At 52.0% G+C, this 16,979-nt stretch overlaps 1 protein-coding gene across 5 annotated transcripts in view; it reads right to left on the bottom strand.

The window, feature by feature from the left end:
* ARHGEF18 (Rho/Rac guanine nucleotide exchange factor 18) overlaps window positions 1-16,979 on the bottom strand; it is a 52,348-nt gene that overhangs the window by 32,654 nt on the left and 2,715 nt on the right. For 3 of the 5 annotated variants that reach the window (XM_075078101.1, XM_075078100.1, XM_075078102.1), the window contains exons 2-10: window positions 12,530-12,666; window positions 11,549-12,048; window positions 9,704-9,914; window positions 8,866-8,980; window positions 7,860-7,917; window positions 7,601-7,645; window positions 7,260-7,340; window positions 6,750-6,855; window positions 6,026-6,200 (exon numbers count right to left, since the gene is read on the bottom strand). In XM_075078101.1, coding sequence (XP_074934202.1) covers window positions 6,026-6,200; window positions 6,750-6,855; window positions 7,260-7,340; window positions 7,601-7,645; window positions 7,860-7,917; window positions 8,866-8,980; window positions 9,704-9,914; window positions 11,549-12,048; window positions 12,530-12,666 — 1,428 coding nt within the window. Of the gene's footprint in view, window positions 1-230; window positions 305-6,025; window positions 6,201-6,749; window positions 6,856-7,259; window positions 7,341-7,600; window positions 7,646-7,859; window positions 7,918-8,865; window positions 8,981-9,703; window positions 9,915-11,548; window positions 12,049-12,529; window positions 12,667-16,979 lie in introns of those variants that run through there. The other 2 variants (XM_075078104.1, XM_075078103.1) reach the window with 2 other exon arrangements.

Below are 16,979 nucleotides of genomic sequence, written 5' to 3'. Positions count from 1 at the left end.
GACCCCCCCTGAAGGCGGGCACAGCGAAGCCCCGGGACCGGGGCGGGCCAGGCCAGGAGGGGTGGTGGTGGTGGGGTGGCTACCGGGCCGCGGCCTCCCGTTGCCTTGGGGCTGGGGGCTCCCGGTGGGCGCCGGGAGGGCTCGCTAAGGCAGGGAGCGGGTAGCGCAGCGGGGAGCCGGGGGCCGAGGCTCGGGGCGCCAGCGGGAGCGTTGACACCCCGATTTCTTACCGGACTCCCCGGGGAGCCACCGGTTGCACTCTCGGTCCCGGGAGCCGCCTCCACAGCAACAGGAAACGCCCCCGTGTCCCGGAAACAAAAGGGTGACGAGGGTGCGCGCGTGCGCGCTACGGCCCGGCCGAGGGGAGGGTCCCCATCTTCTCAGGGGCCGCGCGACAGGCCGCAGCCCGCGCTTTCTCCTCAGGGAGGGCGCGGGCGTAAACCGGGCCCCGCTGTCCCCTCAGGGAGGCACGGCCATGCCTCCCCCGGCCCCCGCTCTCCCCTCAGGGAGGGCACGGCCATAAACCGGCCCCCGTTCTCCCCTCAGCCTGCTCCCCTGACCGGGGAGGCGGCCGGAGTTGAGAGCTACCATGCCTCTCCCTGGCGAGGGTCCCGGGCCACCCGTCCCGAGCCTCAGAACCGCTCCTGCCTCTCCCCTGCCCCAGCCGGCGGGGGTAAACATCCAGCCCCGCGGGGAATCTCCGGGGACCTGCCTTGCATCGGCGCCTGGATGCGGCGGGAACAAAGACTAAACAGGCCCTGTAACGGGGGAGATGTTGCATCCCGAGTGACAGCTTTAACATGCAGCGCCCGGAACTTACTCTAAATACCTAATTCGTTATTAAAAGCCTGGTGGGATTTGCCATTCAAAACACGCTGAAGTGTTTAAAGCCACTCCTGCCAAGGCGACGTTGAGGTGCCTAGCCCCACCTTCCTTATCCACCCTGGGCCATTGCAAATGACCCCTGTGCAGACAAATGGTGAAAGCAAAGGGGAATTTTCTTCACTGTCAGCAGATACGTGAGCTGACTTGTATAACTGAATTGCTTGCTGGAAACACCACCTTTTCCCTGACATCAATAAGGTTTAACCTAGCATAGCATCAGGCTGCTCAAGTACCCCATGGAAGGGGGAAAAATGAGAAGAGCTCATGACTTAACCTTACCTCCTGATATATGGTTCACTCTGATCTCCACTGCAAGTTTGTCATATTTTAAATCACACACATCCAAGTTGCCTGGTGAGCTTGAAAATGCAACATATGCGATTACAAAACAAACTTCCCCCTCAAAATCCACCCTGCAGCTTTCCCACACTGCTTGGAAAGAACCTGCCACCATTTGGGCTGGAAATGTGCTGAAACCCTAGACTGCCACAGGACTAATATTGTCTCTTGTTTCTATGCTGTGACCTGTTAATTTTATTTTTTCTCTTTATCTTACAGTTGCAAGCTTTTCAGAAATACTCCCTTTTGTGCTACTTCTATACAGGACTAAGTCCAATAAGGCCCCAGTCGTTTATCGGGGCCTCTCAGCACTACAGAGAAATAATCATTAAATAAAGCAGTTTGGGGGTAAACAGCTGGCTGTCACTTTGTGACAGATTAATCCTTAGACACTTCAAACTTTGCGCTTTGCTATAACATAAAAGTAAAACATTGCAGATTGCCCAACTACAGCTGTCGTGGAGAGAACGTGCTGTGCTTGTGCGGCTGGCCTCAGGGCATCTCCACAAAATCAGCGCAAAATCTGGCACAGCAGCCAGCTGAAAGACTCTGTAGCTTAGAGCTAAGGTTTGGATTGCGAAGAAAGGACTAGCACCGATTTTCTAATCCTGTCTAATTCTATAATAACAAAATATTTCTTACGGAACGAGTTGCAGGTAGATTACTGTTACGTGGCCTGACGCATTTGTCAGGCTGAGCGTGCAAGATCCTGAGGTTTTATCAGGGAATGCAAGGAGCAGCACCTTGGAGGTGTTCCAGATGAAGGCTGTTGTGCCCAGATATAAAAAGAAAGTGAAAAGCAGAAAAGGAGAAGTGCTGAGGATACTATATTATTCAGCTTCCTTTTCTAAAACCTCTAGAGCTTGGTGGAGGCAGCTCTATGTCAGCAGACTCATAGCTCAGTCAGCGTTCCCTCTGAAACCAGTGCCACAGACCACTTTCACATTTGCTTTAGATCCTGCTTCATTAGCTTATTGCCACATTAACCCACCCAATGCCTATTGCAGTCACTCTGGTTTCACCTGCTTTATTTGGACTCCTATCAGTAATAATTTATTCCAGTGGGACTCCCAGACCATTTATCACTGTCATCATGTTACAGCAGCCAAACCTCCTTTTTCCCCCCAGAACAGAAGCTTTTTGCCATCTGCGTCCCTCTCCAGAATTGCAAAGTTTCAGGTCGCCTGCTGCTTTTCAGATTTCTCAGGACTCTGTGTGGGCTATGGGCAGAAATTTCAGGACAGGAAAATCAAGCAATTCCTTCTTATTATAAGCCAAAACTAACCTTCCCTTATTAGCTTATTGGTGCTGCACCAGGAATCCTAAAAGCAGAAGAGGGTAGGCAGAAGTGCCAAGCGAGAGGTCAATTTCACGTGCTGAATTTCGAGTCCAAACCAAGAGCCATTCTGGCCTCTCCTCCTTACACACAGAAGAGCGTGGGCGGAGGATGTTTGCTGGACAAACTGCAGGGACCCATTTACATGCAGAACCATTGCGAGAAAGGAAACAGCTCTCCACATCTCTTTCATAATGTGCCTTAAATAATTCCTGGGGACTAGTTGTTACAGCAACGCATTATAAATCCGCCTGTATACCGAAGGGGCCAGCAAGGGTCAGGCTAGGCCAGGTGGACAGTCTGATGTCCAGCACAGCCTGTATTATTCAGGAAGATTCACTAAACCAAGCAACTTCGCCTAAAGAAGAGGAATTTGAAGTCTACCAAAGGCTTTGTTTGCAGCTATAGGTTTCCTCTTGAAGAGGATGGTTGATCTGACCTCCCTACGGGGTCTAGGGCTCTATCCTTCCCACAAGTAATAGACATGTAACTCTCAACTAAAGAAGATGTAGAAGACCCACCTCTACCCCAGTGCTCAAGTGGCAAGGAGGGAGGCAATCCTCCTGCCATCCATATTCTACGGCATATCCTTGGCTCGCCTCCATGGCACAGCCTACTTGGAGAGCTCTCCTCCTGTCAGGGCTTTCCTGGGACTCATCTAACTCCTGTTGCATAAACTCTGGAAGCATGTTTATAAGAGAGGATTAATTTAGGCACAGAACCTTCTCCGCCCTTGACAGCAAAGGCTCAAAAGGAGCTTTCTCCATTTCCAGGTGAACAATAAAGCTAGAGACTCACAGCTCGCGGTTTATGTAACAGCGAGCAGTTTGGGTGGCCACTGTTGTCGAGATCCCAGGGACTGCAAACATTCCTCCCTGTTTTTCATCCCTGTCAGACTCCTAACATCCCATCTGTGAGATTCTGAAACTGGAGCTGCAGAAACTCTCCTGAAACTCTTTGACACACACCACAGCCTCCTTCTCTGGGAGACTTTGCACTGCACGGCGTCAGGATAGACGGGAGGAATCACGGGGGAGAGGGAAACAAGTTGCCATGTCCAGGACCGCCGGGGCTGCCTACCTTCTTCACAGCTCATGTGTGTGTTTCTAGCAGAACCATGATTCCTTGTCCTGAATTAAAAAGCAGAATTCCTCCTGCTGTTACTTTCTCTAATGAGAAGAGCTCTCACTCCTCTATTTCATCACTGTCGTGGTAGCCACTGGACTTTTTTGTGTCTACGGAACAGTGAGAAGACCTCAGACTTCCTAATCGTTTCTCCATCCTTCCTCCTCCCGGCTTCAGCTTATCCCTTCCTTTAAACACCATCTTTTCTTGCCTTTTCTTTCGATGAGCCTGTTTTGTTTTCTACCACGTGGTGGTGCTGCAGTTAAAAATACCATGGAGATAACGCATCCAACCGCACCTGACCGTGAGATGGACTGGGAGCCGGCCCAGGGCCAAAGCGTATAGACGGCGAAGTGCGAGTTCATTATGAGAAAACAAGAGGAACAGCCAAATATCCTCAGATCCTGGCAGCAACTACAGCTCAGGCTGAGCCCTGACAGAGCAGCTCACACTTCTGAAAAGTGGGCATGCCACTCTGGCTACACGGTGGCCCTGAAGCTTGCTTTTCAAGAGCCCTGTCAGTGACTTGTCAGGAGGCCACGCACTGCTCCTAGTTGCAATAACAGGAGCTAGTGACATCAGCTATCAACTCTGCTGCCCAGAAGCAGCTTGCAAAGGTTTCAGCTCAGCGTAATCCAAATATAGGCACTCTCGGGCTAACAGCTGTCACACAGCAAGTCGCAATCCAGATCTGACCACAGACAGGCCATTCATTTTAATCAACATCTCAGAACCCTGCCCAATCGTTCAGCCTCAGTTCAAGCCACCGCAAAGGGAACACGCAAAGCCAAGCTCTGCTGCCCTGCTGCCCAGAGCAGCCCCGAAAGCCACGGAGAGTCACAGGGTCCCAAACACATACCAGTTCCTCAGCCACCTGGGAGTTTTTCTCCTGAATGTTAACAAGACTCAAGAACACAGATTCCTCGCGGAAGGGCTGAGAAACAAGGTAAAAGTTACTATAACTTATGTCCAACCCCCATGCATTTATGACGGACAACAATGTGTTGAGCCATACTCCCATTTCGACAGCTGACTCCAACCTCTTGCGCTCCAGATCACACATCTCCAACGTGGCTGCTCAGCCGCTCACACCAGCAATGACCTCAGGGTTCCCCAGACCATACAGAGCTTGTCTCCAAGCTTTTGGTGCACTGGGGATCAAGGACTGTCTGTGTCCTCGTGGGTTCAGATGTTTTTTGTACAGCAGCATGCAGGACTGCAAACAGAGCCTCTGCTAGGAGGTTCCTCAGAGAGGAATAACAAGGCATAACTCTGCCTTCTCTCATAATATTTGGGCTCTCTCTAAATATCCACAAAGCACTTGCTCTTATTCAGCTCCCTGCTTCCTACTTTTTTGCTGTGACGCCTCAAAAATATTCACTAACAGCCCAGCCTGTGGTCCTTTTCAATTTCCCTTCAGCTACCCTGAAGGGAAAACAAGCTTCTCACAGTGCATGTTCGAGGGCAGCCAGTTCGTTTATGCCCTAGGAAGGTTTTACTGACCTTAAAGAGCCTCTGAGAGACCCTTACTGGAGAGCGAGCATTGCTTGAGGATACAAGGTAGAGAAAGAGAGCAATTCTCTCATTTCCAGATTTTCTCTGCCCACAGACAATTCCTTGGGAATTAAAATGTTCTCCAGTGCCCTGAGTACCTGCCCCAAAGAGGAGGGACAGGGTTTGTCCATCAGCCAAAGACATGCAGCAATGCCACAGTGAAAGCAGGGGGAGGGCAGAGTCCCATGCACGCCGGTGAGGGAGCAGCTGCCATTCCTGTGCACTGCTTACACCTGAAAAGCAACAGTCTCACCCATGCAGGTTCTGGGAGGCACCATTTGGCTGTTGTGTTAGTTAATATATTTTTGGATGCTCTAGAAATCCCCGTGCCCGTTCACAGGGCAGATGCTGAGCTGAGACATCACCATGTCTGCGAAAAAGCTTAAGTGATCCAGCTTCGCTCAGGAAGCACGGATATTTGCTTGGGCAAAGCAGAGTTTTGCAAAAAAAATTATTGAAGGAAAAGTTGACCTAGAACCTTCCTTAGGGGAAAGGGGCAGGAAATCGTCAAGTGGCCAAAGAAAACGAGGATAAACTATTGCCAGGCGGGATTTAGAGATCATTCAGACTATCTGGAGAAACAACCAAGCCAGGCCAAGCGGGGTGGTGGGGTACAGTCAAGCCAGGCAGGAAAGTGAAGCAATCCATGAGGCTATTTTAAGCAGGGGAACAGCCGGGCTGGGCTGGAGGGTAGGCTGGGGGAGCGGGTTACAGCCAGGCTGGGGCAGAGCCAGGCAGTGGCAGAGCCAGGCAGTGGCAGAGCCAGGCAGTGGCAGCCATACTCACTCAGGCACTGCAGACCACTTTTATTCACAAGAGGTTTGGCACACAGTGAGCAGCTGGTGCAGCTGGAGAAAACCCCGGGCACAAGCTGGTGCCTATTGATCTCTTTCCACCTCTCTTTTGGCTCCTTGGTCTCTTTCTCCTTCTCTTTCTCTTTTGGCTGCTCTTTGTTCTTACCCTGAAAGGAGAGAAAAACACAGCTCTGTTACCAGCCCACGCATTCCTTTCGCTGCTGGTAAAAAGGAGCACGCAGAAAGCCGGCGCACAGCAAGTGCAGCCGGGCACCTTTGTGCCCAAACCTTTGGGATGGTAGTCCTTCTCCCAAATGCCTTCCTAAGGCTTGGGCCAGTCCCCCTAGGCTAGGATCGTGTGTGATGAAGGGCAGGACACAGCACCACAGCACGTGTCTGTGCCTCTGCAGGCTCTCCTCCTTGCCACAGTTGGGTGATCCAGGCCGTCACCCAGCCAAAGCACTCTCTCCTGGTCTGCATAGCTCATGCTAAGATGGCATGAGAGCAGCCAGAATGTGCCCTGGAGCAAGGTGGGCTGAAAGTCAGGGATCACTCTGTCCAGCGCATTATGTTAGGGGTCACAGTGCACCTGCTGACCAGTATGGTGGCCTCAGCCATCCAAAAGCAATCCAACTAACTGGTCCCTGGGGTCAGATCCCCTCTTCCAGGTGAAGAATTCAACAATTCCTTCCTCAAATTCAGCACCTCTCCCTCACCTTATCCTTCTGCCAGGACCCGGTGACTCGGCTCCGCAGGGAACTCAGGCGTCGCATCACCTTCGTGCCTTTCTCTGCTTTATCGCTCTTTCCACTCTCCTCATTTCTAAAACAAGACCAAAAATATCTTAATTAATGGGAGCTTAACCCGCCAAGCACAGTTCAGGGACATCACTGATGAAGTTTATCTGAAGCATTACTTTAAAACACCATCTCTGAGCTTTCCATCTCCTGGAGGATCTGGTTTGGCACCAGTCACGTCATTTATTAATGGGACACTTGCAAATAAGGACCTGAGCTGTCAAATTATTTGTGTGAGTTCTGGTTGCCGCTGTGTTTTTGTTCAGTGCCATGCACAGTGAGGCCCCGATCCTGGCTGAACCAGTGCAGATACCAGTGCAGTGTCCTGCACCCAGTATTAGCAGGGCAGCAGAACTCAGATGAAGGGGGGCTTGAAATCAGCCTGCTCTGGGAACACAAAGCACGTGGGTTTCCCTCTGTCTCACTTACTCATTAGACAGGAACTCAAACCAGGTGAGGTTCTGCTGGGAAGAATCGCTGCTGCCTTGCACACAAACTCTCTGCTTCGCCCTGTGCAGGGAGAAGACATCAGATGCACAGCAAAGAATACAAGAGCAGAACTTTTGGGTCAGGGGAAAGGCTCATCTTTGGAGACGGGGCAGGAACGTGTTTAGAGTTATAAAAAAATGCATGTGAAATGCTACTTCTTGCAATTCTACCCTAGTTTCACTGGAAGAATACAGTGATTCTTGTACCCTGGGGGTTTGCCAGGTGGGTCCTAGGCAGACCCGTGACCTCCCCACCCACACCCCTCTCACAGACACACTTACCCATGATATTGTTTCAGCTCCTGAAGTACCTGCTGGACAATTAACCTACCAGGGATGGGGCAAAAGAAAAGCGAGAGATTAGAAAATATCCTTGCAAAGGCATTCTGCACCCCACAAAGCATCAGATGCTGGTTTATGGCCAGCTACTCAGCTGTGCCCCAGCATGAAGTGCGATATCCTTTGCCACTGCAACTCCAGTAGCTCAGATATACTCAAGAATCTCAGCCGTCTCAAAACAGCCAGGACTGACAATACCTACACATGGTCTGGGGACACATGGTCCTTCTCCAGCCTCTCCAGAGCAGGGGGTTCAACACCTGCAACACAAAACACTCTCAGCAGGGATCCTGGTTTGCCTTTACAGAGCAGCATGTTGCAAGGTCTGCAATTGGACCCCATTAATCTTGCTGGGATCCCACTCTGCCCTTAATGGGGAGGGAGAGGTGCCAGGAACAGTTAGGGAGGAAAAGACTGCGCTGCATTTCTGTGAGGGATGGGAAGGCTACATCACATTTCTGTGTTACCCCTCCCTTTTCCAGTCTGTATTGCATTAACTTGTGAGAATCCTGCTTGCAGCTAGGGGACAGGAGATGATACCACCCCCGAGACCCTCCCCATGACAGCCAGCTTCCACTCCACTTCCTAGGCTGTGCTCTTAACAAGTCTCTAGATTTTGCTCCAGGGCAGTTCTCACAGGTGGGAGAGGTTAATGGATTCCAGGAACACAGAGAAGGCCAAAATTAAGTTTACAGTAGCTTGAGTGCCTCTGTTTTTCTAATACTCTTTAGCTTCCAGTGCAGAAATCAGAACCTGACAGCCTTGTCCCAAAGCCTGCTCCCTTGCCAGCTGTGCACGGGGGGGTTAGTTAAGGACACTGCCATCAGAAGGGGCCTGCACACAGACCATGTTTGCCTAATCCTTTGGGGTGCAGGAGAAAGGGCACATTTAAACTCAGGCAGATGAAGCAGTGCCTTTTGTTCCTCGGATACCGTCCTTGCCTTGTGTGAGTAGGGAGTGTCCAACACATCAGCTGCAGAGAGGTTTTACAGCAATGTGTCACTGGCGATGGGCATGTCTGTGCTTAGACTACACTGTTAGCCAGGACCAGACTCAAAGTCAGCTTGACTTTTTAATTCAGGAGCTCCGGGCACCATGAAGGGAAGGGCAGAGGATACCTAGGCTTGCAGAGGCTGCACCTCCAGTTTTTAATCTTTATCACAAACACCTTGAACTCATTTAATGCCACATATATAGTCTATACCAACCTTCCACAGCTGGAAGAGAAGTGTCCAGACCGCAAGGTATCTGAGGGGAGGCAACCATCTCGCAGGCTGATGGGACAGACTTCGACCTCAGTCTCTTCCCGTTGCTGCCACGTTCCTGGAGTAGTAAAAATTCATGGACATCTTTGGTCCTTTGTGCAACGAGGGAGCGCCCATCGGAGCACAGCATGGCTGGTAAGGTGCAAGGCAGAGAATCTTGACTGCAGTGCCAGCAATCATCCCTGCATCCCCACAGCCTCCTACCCTGTGTGCCCACCCTGGGAGCCCCAGGGCAGGTTCCCTTGCTGCGTGGTTTGATACCTATGGTATATCAGAGCACAGGATTAGATCAAGACCCAAGATATCACAGGGAACAGGCTGACTCCTCACCCCTTCCCTCTCTTGTTTTGTCAGGGTTGTGATGACAGGACACCATAAAGCCCAGCTGATTGTTGGCTTCAGGTGTTGGCTCCAGGGAGGCTGAAGCAAGTGGCACTTGGCTGAAACCTTCTTAGGCACTTCTCACTTTTATAGGACATGTAGCACTGTGATACAATTGTCCTTTTAGTATTAATTGAATCAAAATAGCTTCCTCAGAGGAAGTAGTGTGAAAGTAGTGTGAAAGGGGGGTGTGCGTCACACTGCTGTCCTCGACTACCGAGCAGAGGATTATAGAGAAGATGGAGCCAGACTCTTCATAAAGGCGCACAGTGACAGGGCAAGAGGCAACAGGCATGTGTCGCCTTCTGCACCCCCAGCCTGCAGCCAGCATGTGTGCGTGTCACCTTCTGCACGCCAGCTCGCCCTGCTGCCAACATGCACACAGCCCTCATACACTCACCCCCTCCTCCAAGCCAGGGCTGACCGCGAGGTTTGGGCGCAACGGCTCTATCTCCACTTTGATCACCATGCCACCCGCACCGCTGCTCCAGGTTTCCAGCTCCCCTTTGGGCAGCTGAAGGGACACGCCAGGCTGCAGGCAGGACTGGCTCCGCTTGTCCACATCCTCCTGCTCTGCGTCGCTGCCTATCTCTGTGGCATCTAGGCTGAACCTAATTCAAAGAAGAGGAACAAGCGAGTTTAGCAGGCCCATCTCATTGTGCCAGGCATGGCACAGTCCCTGCAATGTCCTAGCCTTGGGTGGACAGTCCTAAAGGGCTCATGCAACTGCAACAAGGAGGGTCACCATGGCAGGCACACGGAAAAGGAAATGCCAGGAAGCATCAGCCTGGACACCAGGTCCGGAGTCTGTTAAAAACAGCTTCTCTGGCTGCCATCAGTGAGTCCACGAGCTCCTTGGTCACCTGGGATGTTTAGTGCCTTCTGGCTCTTGCTGATGTCTTAGCAACCCCTGAGACTGAGCAGCCACCCAGACAGCAGCCTGCCTCGCCTGCCTGATTGCTGCTGCCCTGTTAGCTGCATTGCCAGGAAAGTCCCTCTGGGCATTTAGAAAGTGTAGATGTTGTTTAGCAAATCATCACTGCGGCGTCATGTCACAACTCCTGCTCCCACTGGGGCCCAACTTCGAGGAAGGAAAAAGAAATCCTGTTCTGGGAAATGAGGGGTGGACCAGCTACCCCAGTGCCCCATGGTTTCCTGAACACCAAGTGCTGTTGCAGTGCTGACAACATAGGAGCAAAATGATGGATAGGGCTCAGTGGAAAATCTTACTCTCTGCATGGGTTCTGTCTGCAGATCACTGTCACTTCATTCCTGCTGCCAGACAGGCTTCAGGAAACATTTGCTTAGGGGACAGCAGGGCGTATTCCCCTTCCCTGGCCCCACGCTCACACATGCTTAATCATCATTCGGAGGGGACCGAACAAGTCCCTGACGCTACAGCCGCTCTGTGCCGCCGTTGCTCACGTGCCTGTTACACAGCATAAACTGTGAATGATCCACGGCACATGGAACAACAATAGGTCTGAGAACCAAAGTCTGAGCTTGATAAAGAACTGCCAAGATTTCAGGCTGAGATAATTTTAGGGTACCTTATAAGGAGGAGAGATAAAAATAGTCCTCACTGGCTTGCACCTAACTCCCAGTCATCTGGGAGATCAATACGTTTGTCAGCAGGGAAAGCATGCATGTAAGGAACCAGGAGCCCAAGGCATTCATGTGGCAGGAGCATGGCACGGCAGTAACACCAGGCCTGGAAACCACTCCCACCCAGAGCTCAGCATTGCGCCGCAGAATACATTCTCCACTGGAGCCACGTGGAGGACAAGGGGCTGGAGGATGCTGCGGCAATTGTGGGCACAGGCCCCACCAAGCCGGCTCATAGACAAGAATAAAAAGGATTTGACAGAGCTCTCATAATCCCTCTGGAGTGGGCAAAGTTCCCTTTGAGCTAGAGGATGGAAGCCGTCAGGGCAGCTGATGCTGTTCAAGGTTCACTCCAGGCAGAAACAAGCTCTTCCCAGATGAGATCCTCTTCCTGGCCCCAAGACCAGGAAAAGAGGGTCTTCCTACTGCCAAGGAGATATTAAAGCCTCTTGCTGTCCTAGCATCTGTTCCTCCACATCCCACCCAACATGAGCAGTAGGCGTCCAGCTGCTTTGGCAGATGCTGACGAGGGAGGGAGACCACCCAGCAGCAGCTAGAGCTCAGGGCAGTGTGATCGCACCAGCCTCATGCAGCATCATTGTACTGTGTATATCAAATATTCCTCACGGTCCCTCTTTACCTGCGCTTGCAGTCCATGGGTGATAAAGGGCTCTCCCAGCTGTGCCTCCGAGAGGTAGACATAGATCTCACCAGCGTGGGGAAGGACTCCGTAGCCTCCTGCAGGTCCAGCTCTTTGTCTGCCTCTGCAGGACACTCAGAAGAGCTGGTACCATCTTCCTGCACTGCTGCACAGGAGCAAAGGTGGCCTTTGTTCAGAAAGCGGCAGTCGGCCTCGTTGTAACGTACCGAGCAGGAAATGGGATTGGAGAAAGCAACATCCACAGAAATTTTGCTCAGAGCCCCTGGTCTCTCTTCCAATAAGTGAATGGCAGACACAGCCTGGGTTGCTTGTTCTGGCTGCACTGCCACTTCTGGCACTGTTTTGGCAATCGGTGGGCTCAGGAGTCCCAGATCTCTGTAATACTCTGTGCCATGGAGAGCAGAGTCTGAGAGGAGATCGTCCATACTGCTGTGTGAGTCTGCTGCTGGGACATCCAGCTCTGTGGAAGATGAGTCCTCCTGCAAAGGCAGCGACAGCTTAGACTGAGCGCACAAATCCCGTCTGAGAGCCTTGCATGCGTCCTGCAAAGGGGACACCTCCCGTGCAGAGCTGGAGCTGCTTTTCTTTCCTTTCTCATGGCAAAGCGCCCACCTGCAGCTAGCGGGGCCAGGCCTGCAGCTGGGCTTCTCAAACCAGACTTTCTAATAGTAGCATTCTCCTATTGCACCTTGCAGCCAGACCCACATCAGCCCCAGCAGCTCAGCTTCCTCCAGTCCCTGAGAGCTCTCTGTGCCTTATTCCCCCTAACGCCAATGCAAAACACAGAGGTAGGATTTTCCCCAGCAGCAGAAGCAATATAACCTTGTAATCCTTGATAGTCTGGATCGGTACCCCTTTCCCCCATCCTTATTCCACCACAGCCCCTCTGTTTGACCACCCAGTTTGCTGACACTGGCTCCTGCATCGCATGGTAGTAGTGGAAGGAAAGAGGACACTTGCCTTATCTTCAGCCATGCTGGAGCAGAAGGTGTCATCCTCAGCAATCAGGGATGGGAGGAAGCTTTTGGGGTTGTGATACTCCAAAGCAGGGGTGCTGCGGTCGGTGAATTCCTGTAAGCATGGCTTGCAGTCGGACCCTGCAAGACAAAGAAGGTCGCAGCACATGAGCAGATGGCCAGGAGGGATGTAAAATCAGCCATGCACAGAAAGGCGACATTAGGCAGCGCTGAAATGCTCCACATGGCCCTCTGCTCCCTCGCCTCTTGAAGATGGGCACTGCCAGGCAATCTCAGGACCTTGGCAGCCTTGATCCTGTGGGAACCTGCCGTAGAGGGTCCTCCAACAGCAGAAACTTCATCCCTCGAGGCATTCCACACATGAGGGCAGAGACGAGCCTTGCGCCGTCCCAGCCAGGCACCCATAGGCTCTCCTGTGCTGCAGAGGCTGTTTCCACAGTAAAACAGAAGAGTTAAGTACATTTTGATGGCTGTTATTGACGTTATGGACCTTTAAAGCAGAAAACTATGAATAAAAATACTGACAGTGATTTTATTTTCATCCATAAGGAATAAAGCATGCCATTGGGCGGCCAAACTGGAGGCCCATTAGTGACTCCAGGCAACACTGAATATGCAGAGCAATAGTGGGAGCGCATAATTCTCCCGGTGCTGGCTCACTCATGGATTTTCCCCATGCAGGGAGCGCTAAGCAAGTGTGAACCTGAGTGTGTGTACACCACCCGATAACTCACTGAGAAACAAAAACAAGGTCTGGATGTGCTTCATGGTACAATAGATCGTCCAGCTGACTGAAGCACATTCCTATGTAACGAGACACACTGTAAACGTTAGCTGTGATCTCTAAACCATCGCATGACTCACGGAGGCCTTTTATTCCTTCGAGATACATTCAGCTGAGGCGAATGGAAAACAGCCAGGCTGTTGGCCGAAGCACTGTGGTGGATCTCTGAAGATGCAGAGAACAACAGCAAGAGACTGTAAGCAGCCATATCTCGCCAATGGGAAAAAACGGCCAGAAACTGCTAGAAACCCATCATACTCCAGGAAAGCCAAGTATAAAACAAATTAATACGAGGAAGATGTTGTTAAAAAACACACTCTTGGAAACCTTGCATCCTGCTGTGTGTTTTAGTGCTACGCCACGCAGCCAGAAATTGCATGGTCCCCACTAGAAAAAGGCAGCAAACATGAGGGAGAGTTTGGAGGTTTGTTCCTTGGATCCTGCTGCACACTGCAGATGCCAGATTTTCTGTTTTAAGGAATGTTTGGTGTGTTTAAATGTGTGCGGTAATTTCAAGTGAGGGTCTATAAAAAGAGAGCAAACACTGTGTGAAGGCACTATTTTAATCAAGGGTTTTCTAACTATAAGAGCAGGGGAAAATTTGAAACAGGCTTTCTAGCAAGGCTGTAGAATTTACTTCACTAGACGTTTTTAATTAGTAGACAAATCCCTGCCCAGGATGTCCTTGAGCCACATCTATAATGGTCTCTCTGTAAAACTGGCAGAGGTTTAATGAGCTATTGAGCATCAACTTTTGCTTTCCTCGGATGCACCTGGATTACCTCTATTCAGCTTGCAATCAAAAATCAGCATTTTGAAATGAATACACATTTGAACCAGCACAGGTTTTGCCATGAGCTTGTAGGAAACTGAGCAAAGATGTCAGCAGGCAGTAAAAGCCACTGAACCCCCCCAAACAGGCTGGGATGAAGGCTAAGGTAGAACGGACCCAAGGGGAGAAACAAGATGGTGTGGAGGGTCCCAGGCAGATGAAGACAAACAGTGCTTCCCCTCATACAAGTCCAAGGAAGGAAGGAAAGATCTCCCTGCCCTCGCCATCCCTTGGAGCAGCAAACTACCCTCAGAGAAAGCGGCAAAGCCCCAAGAGGCGGCAGAGATGTAGCTGCAGGAGCTGACAAGCGCTGTGGCCTGACAGAGGCCAGAGCCCTGGCCTGCAGGTTTAGCTAAAACAAAGAGGTATTTTCCTCCCGGGCAGGGTCCAGCTGTCCTGCCAAGGCTACGCTGGGCCTGCACCAGGCTGCAGCTCTGAAGCGGATCCCTGGAACAGAGTCAGCTCCTTGGAGGCCTGGAAAATATTCCCCCTGCTCTGCCTGTGCCACATAGGGTTCAAGATTTGGCCAAGACATAGGCTGCAGTCAACAGACCCCCTCCAGGCCCACCGAACGACTTATATCCTCCTGAGAGACTTCAGACACTCCCGTTCAACACACGATAAATCAGTTTTGCAGCCAGCCTCTGGTGAACTCAGCAGCAGTGGCCGTTAGGGAGCAGCACGCGGTGTGCATGGGGCTACAGTGATGGGGAGACCATTTTAGGCAATGTGTGAGCAGCAGACATGACAATTCAGGGCTCCCCGCATCTAACGCCTCAGTTGGTTGATGCTGGGCTGGCACCATGTATAGAGCTGAGCTGTGCAGATGCTTGGGCGGGGGGGCTGCCGGAGGGGCTCATGGGGAAAAAACGCTTTCAGGCATCAGGTTGGAGAGACTGGAGAGACCAGTGTGGAGCATGCACAGGAGGGAGGCGGGTCTGAGGGGCTGTGAATATCCACAGTCGAGTTGGTCACCCATATATCGGCAAGTGTGGCAAACTCTGGAGCCTGTTGAGCCTCCTGGACTCTGCGCTCGAGCCTGTTTGGAAGGACCCAAGCTCTGTCTGGCTGCGGCGTGGTGGTGAGGGGACAGGACACCTTAGCTCCCCAGGCACTGGCAGACAGCAGTATTCACCTTTACTTAGCTGACGCTGGAGATGGGATGACAAAAATCACACTTTCAAGAACATACGCTGTTTGCTTTAGGGGAACATTAAGCAGATTAGGTATTGCAGTTGCTAAATTAGCCTCTGGCTGGGAACCATAAAAGGTTATTGCTGCAGGGAGCAGCCTCATCAGAGGAATTCCCATAGCAGAGCTGGGGAGGAAGTGTCGCTGCCTGGGCTGGGCAGGCCCCTGCACACGACCAGGCTCTGCTTCACTTTGCCAGAGCTTCCCAGCAGGCGAAACATGACGACTCTGGGTTCCTGCATGGGGAGGGAGGAAGTAGTGTCAGGCGTCAACTGCATGTGACAATCTGGGACAGTCTTGGGGGTTTTGATACCATGGGGACAGCGGGATCAGCCACTGTTTCAAGGAAAAAAACTCCGTGCTGCTGTAACTGCATGCAGGGCCACTGGGAGCCCAACAAAGATTGAAATATTTCCATTTCAGACCTACAGTTGAAACCTCCCTCCTGCAACTGCCTCTGCTGATTTCCCTTGGACAGGCCAGTCACTGGCGATGCACCCGCAAGTGTCACAGCGGGAGACAGCACCAGAGCAGCCAGCGCTGGAGCAAGCTCTGCCAGCAGTAGCCCGTCCTCACCTGCCTGCTCTGCTGCTCGGCACAGGATGCTGCAGGTCCCCGAGTGACCCTAGAGCCAGGCTGGCGCAGGCAGGGGAAACATCAGAGGAAACACGGACGCGAGCTCTCGCCACGCAGATCACATCCTCCAAGCATCAAACACTGCATTTCCACTGGGGAAAGGCCACACCAAATGCGTCAGGACAAAGGCACTTGTCAGTTCTGCTATGAGAAACAATCCCAGGAGGAAGTAAAGACCAGAGAGTCTGGGCGCTTCCCAGCAATCTGGGGTAGAGACTGTTGGGAAACGACAGAGAGCATCACGGACAAGGAACAAAAATTATTCAGTCTCCTCCTGGCTCCTGCCCTGCTGGCCCCCCACCAGCTGCCCTTCAGGTACCACCCTGCAGGATGTCCAGAGCTATAGGGTAAAAACCTCTGTAAAGCAAGTGCTAAACTCACCGTGCCAAAATCAGATGAAGTGCAGTCCTTTGCCTGGTCTGGGCCCCACATCATCGGCCGTTGGCAGCAGTGGGGATTGGCTCATGTGGCCCAGGATGGAGGAGGGGAGAAGATAAGCCGTCCAACACTGTAACATACTGTACAGTGAACTGCTGTCTTATCACTGCCTTTGGGGCCCAGTTTTTGGGCACAAAGGGCCAGGGGAGCGGGGAGCCAGCACAGTCCTCAGCTCACTCTCAGCTGAGGGGTCTCGGCAGGGCTGAGACGGGTTTGCAGCCCCTCTGATACTCTCCAAGTCACAAGAAAAAGTCACCGTGCAGCTCCTTCCAGTGTCTGCCGGGCACTGGGGGAAGGTCCCACGTGGGCTGGCGAGTGCCACGGTGCAGAAACCCAGCACCAGGAGAGAAGCTGAGCAAGACCCGAATGTTTTGTGCCCACAGCACAAGCCCCAGTGGGGCAAACCGCTCTGCGAGCGTGTGCTGGGGGAGAGGGCTCTACCGATACACTCTCCAAAGCAGTCAGTGCTTGCAAGCACTGCAAGGCTGATTTATTACAGAAATTAGCCCACCCGAGCCTTCCCACTGAGTCCATAACTGCAGGCACAGCACT

The sequence above is a fragment of the Phalacrocorax aristotelis genome, chromosome W (assembly GCF_949628215.1).
Source record: "Phalacrocorax aristotelis chromosome W, bGulAri2.1, whole genome shotgun sequence".
Lineage (NCBI taxonomy): Eukaryota > Metazoa > Chordata > Aves > Suliformes > Phalacrocoracidae > Phalacrocorax > Phalacrocorax aristotelis.
This window is presented reverse-complemented; position numbering and strand designations above follow the sequence as displayed.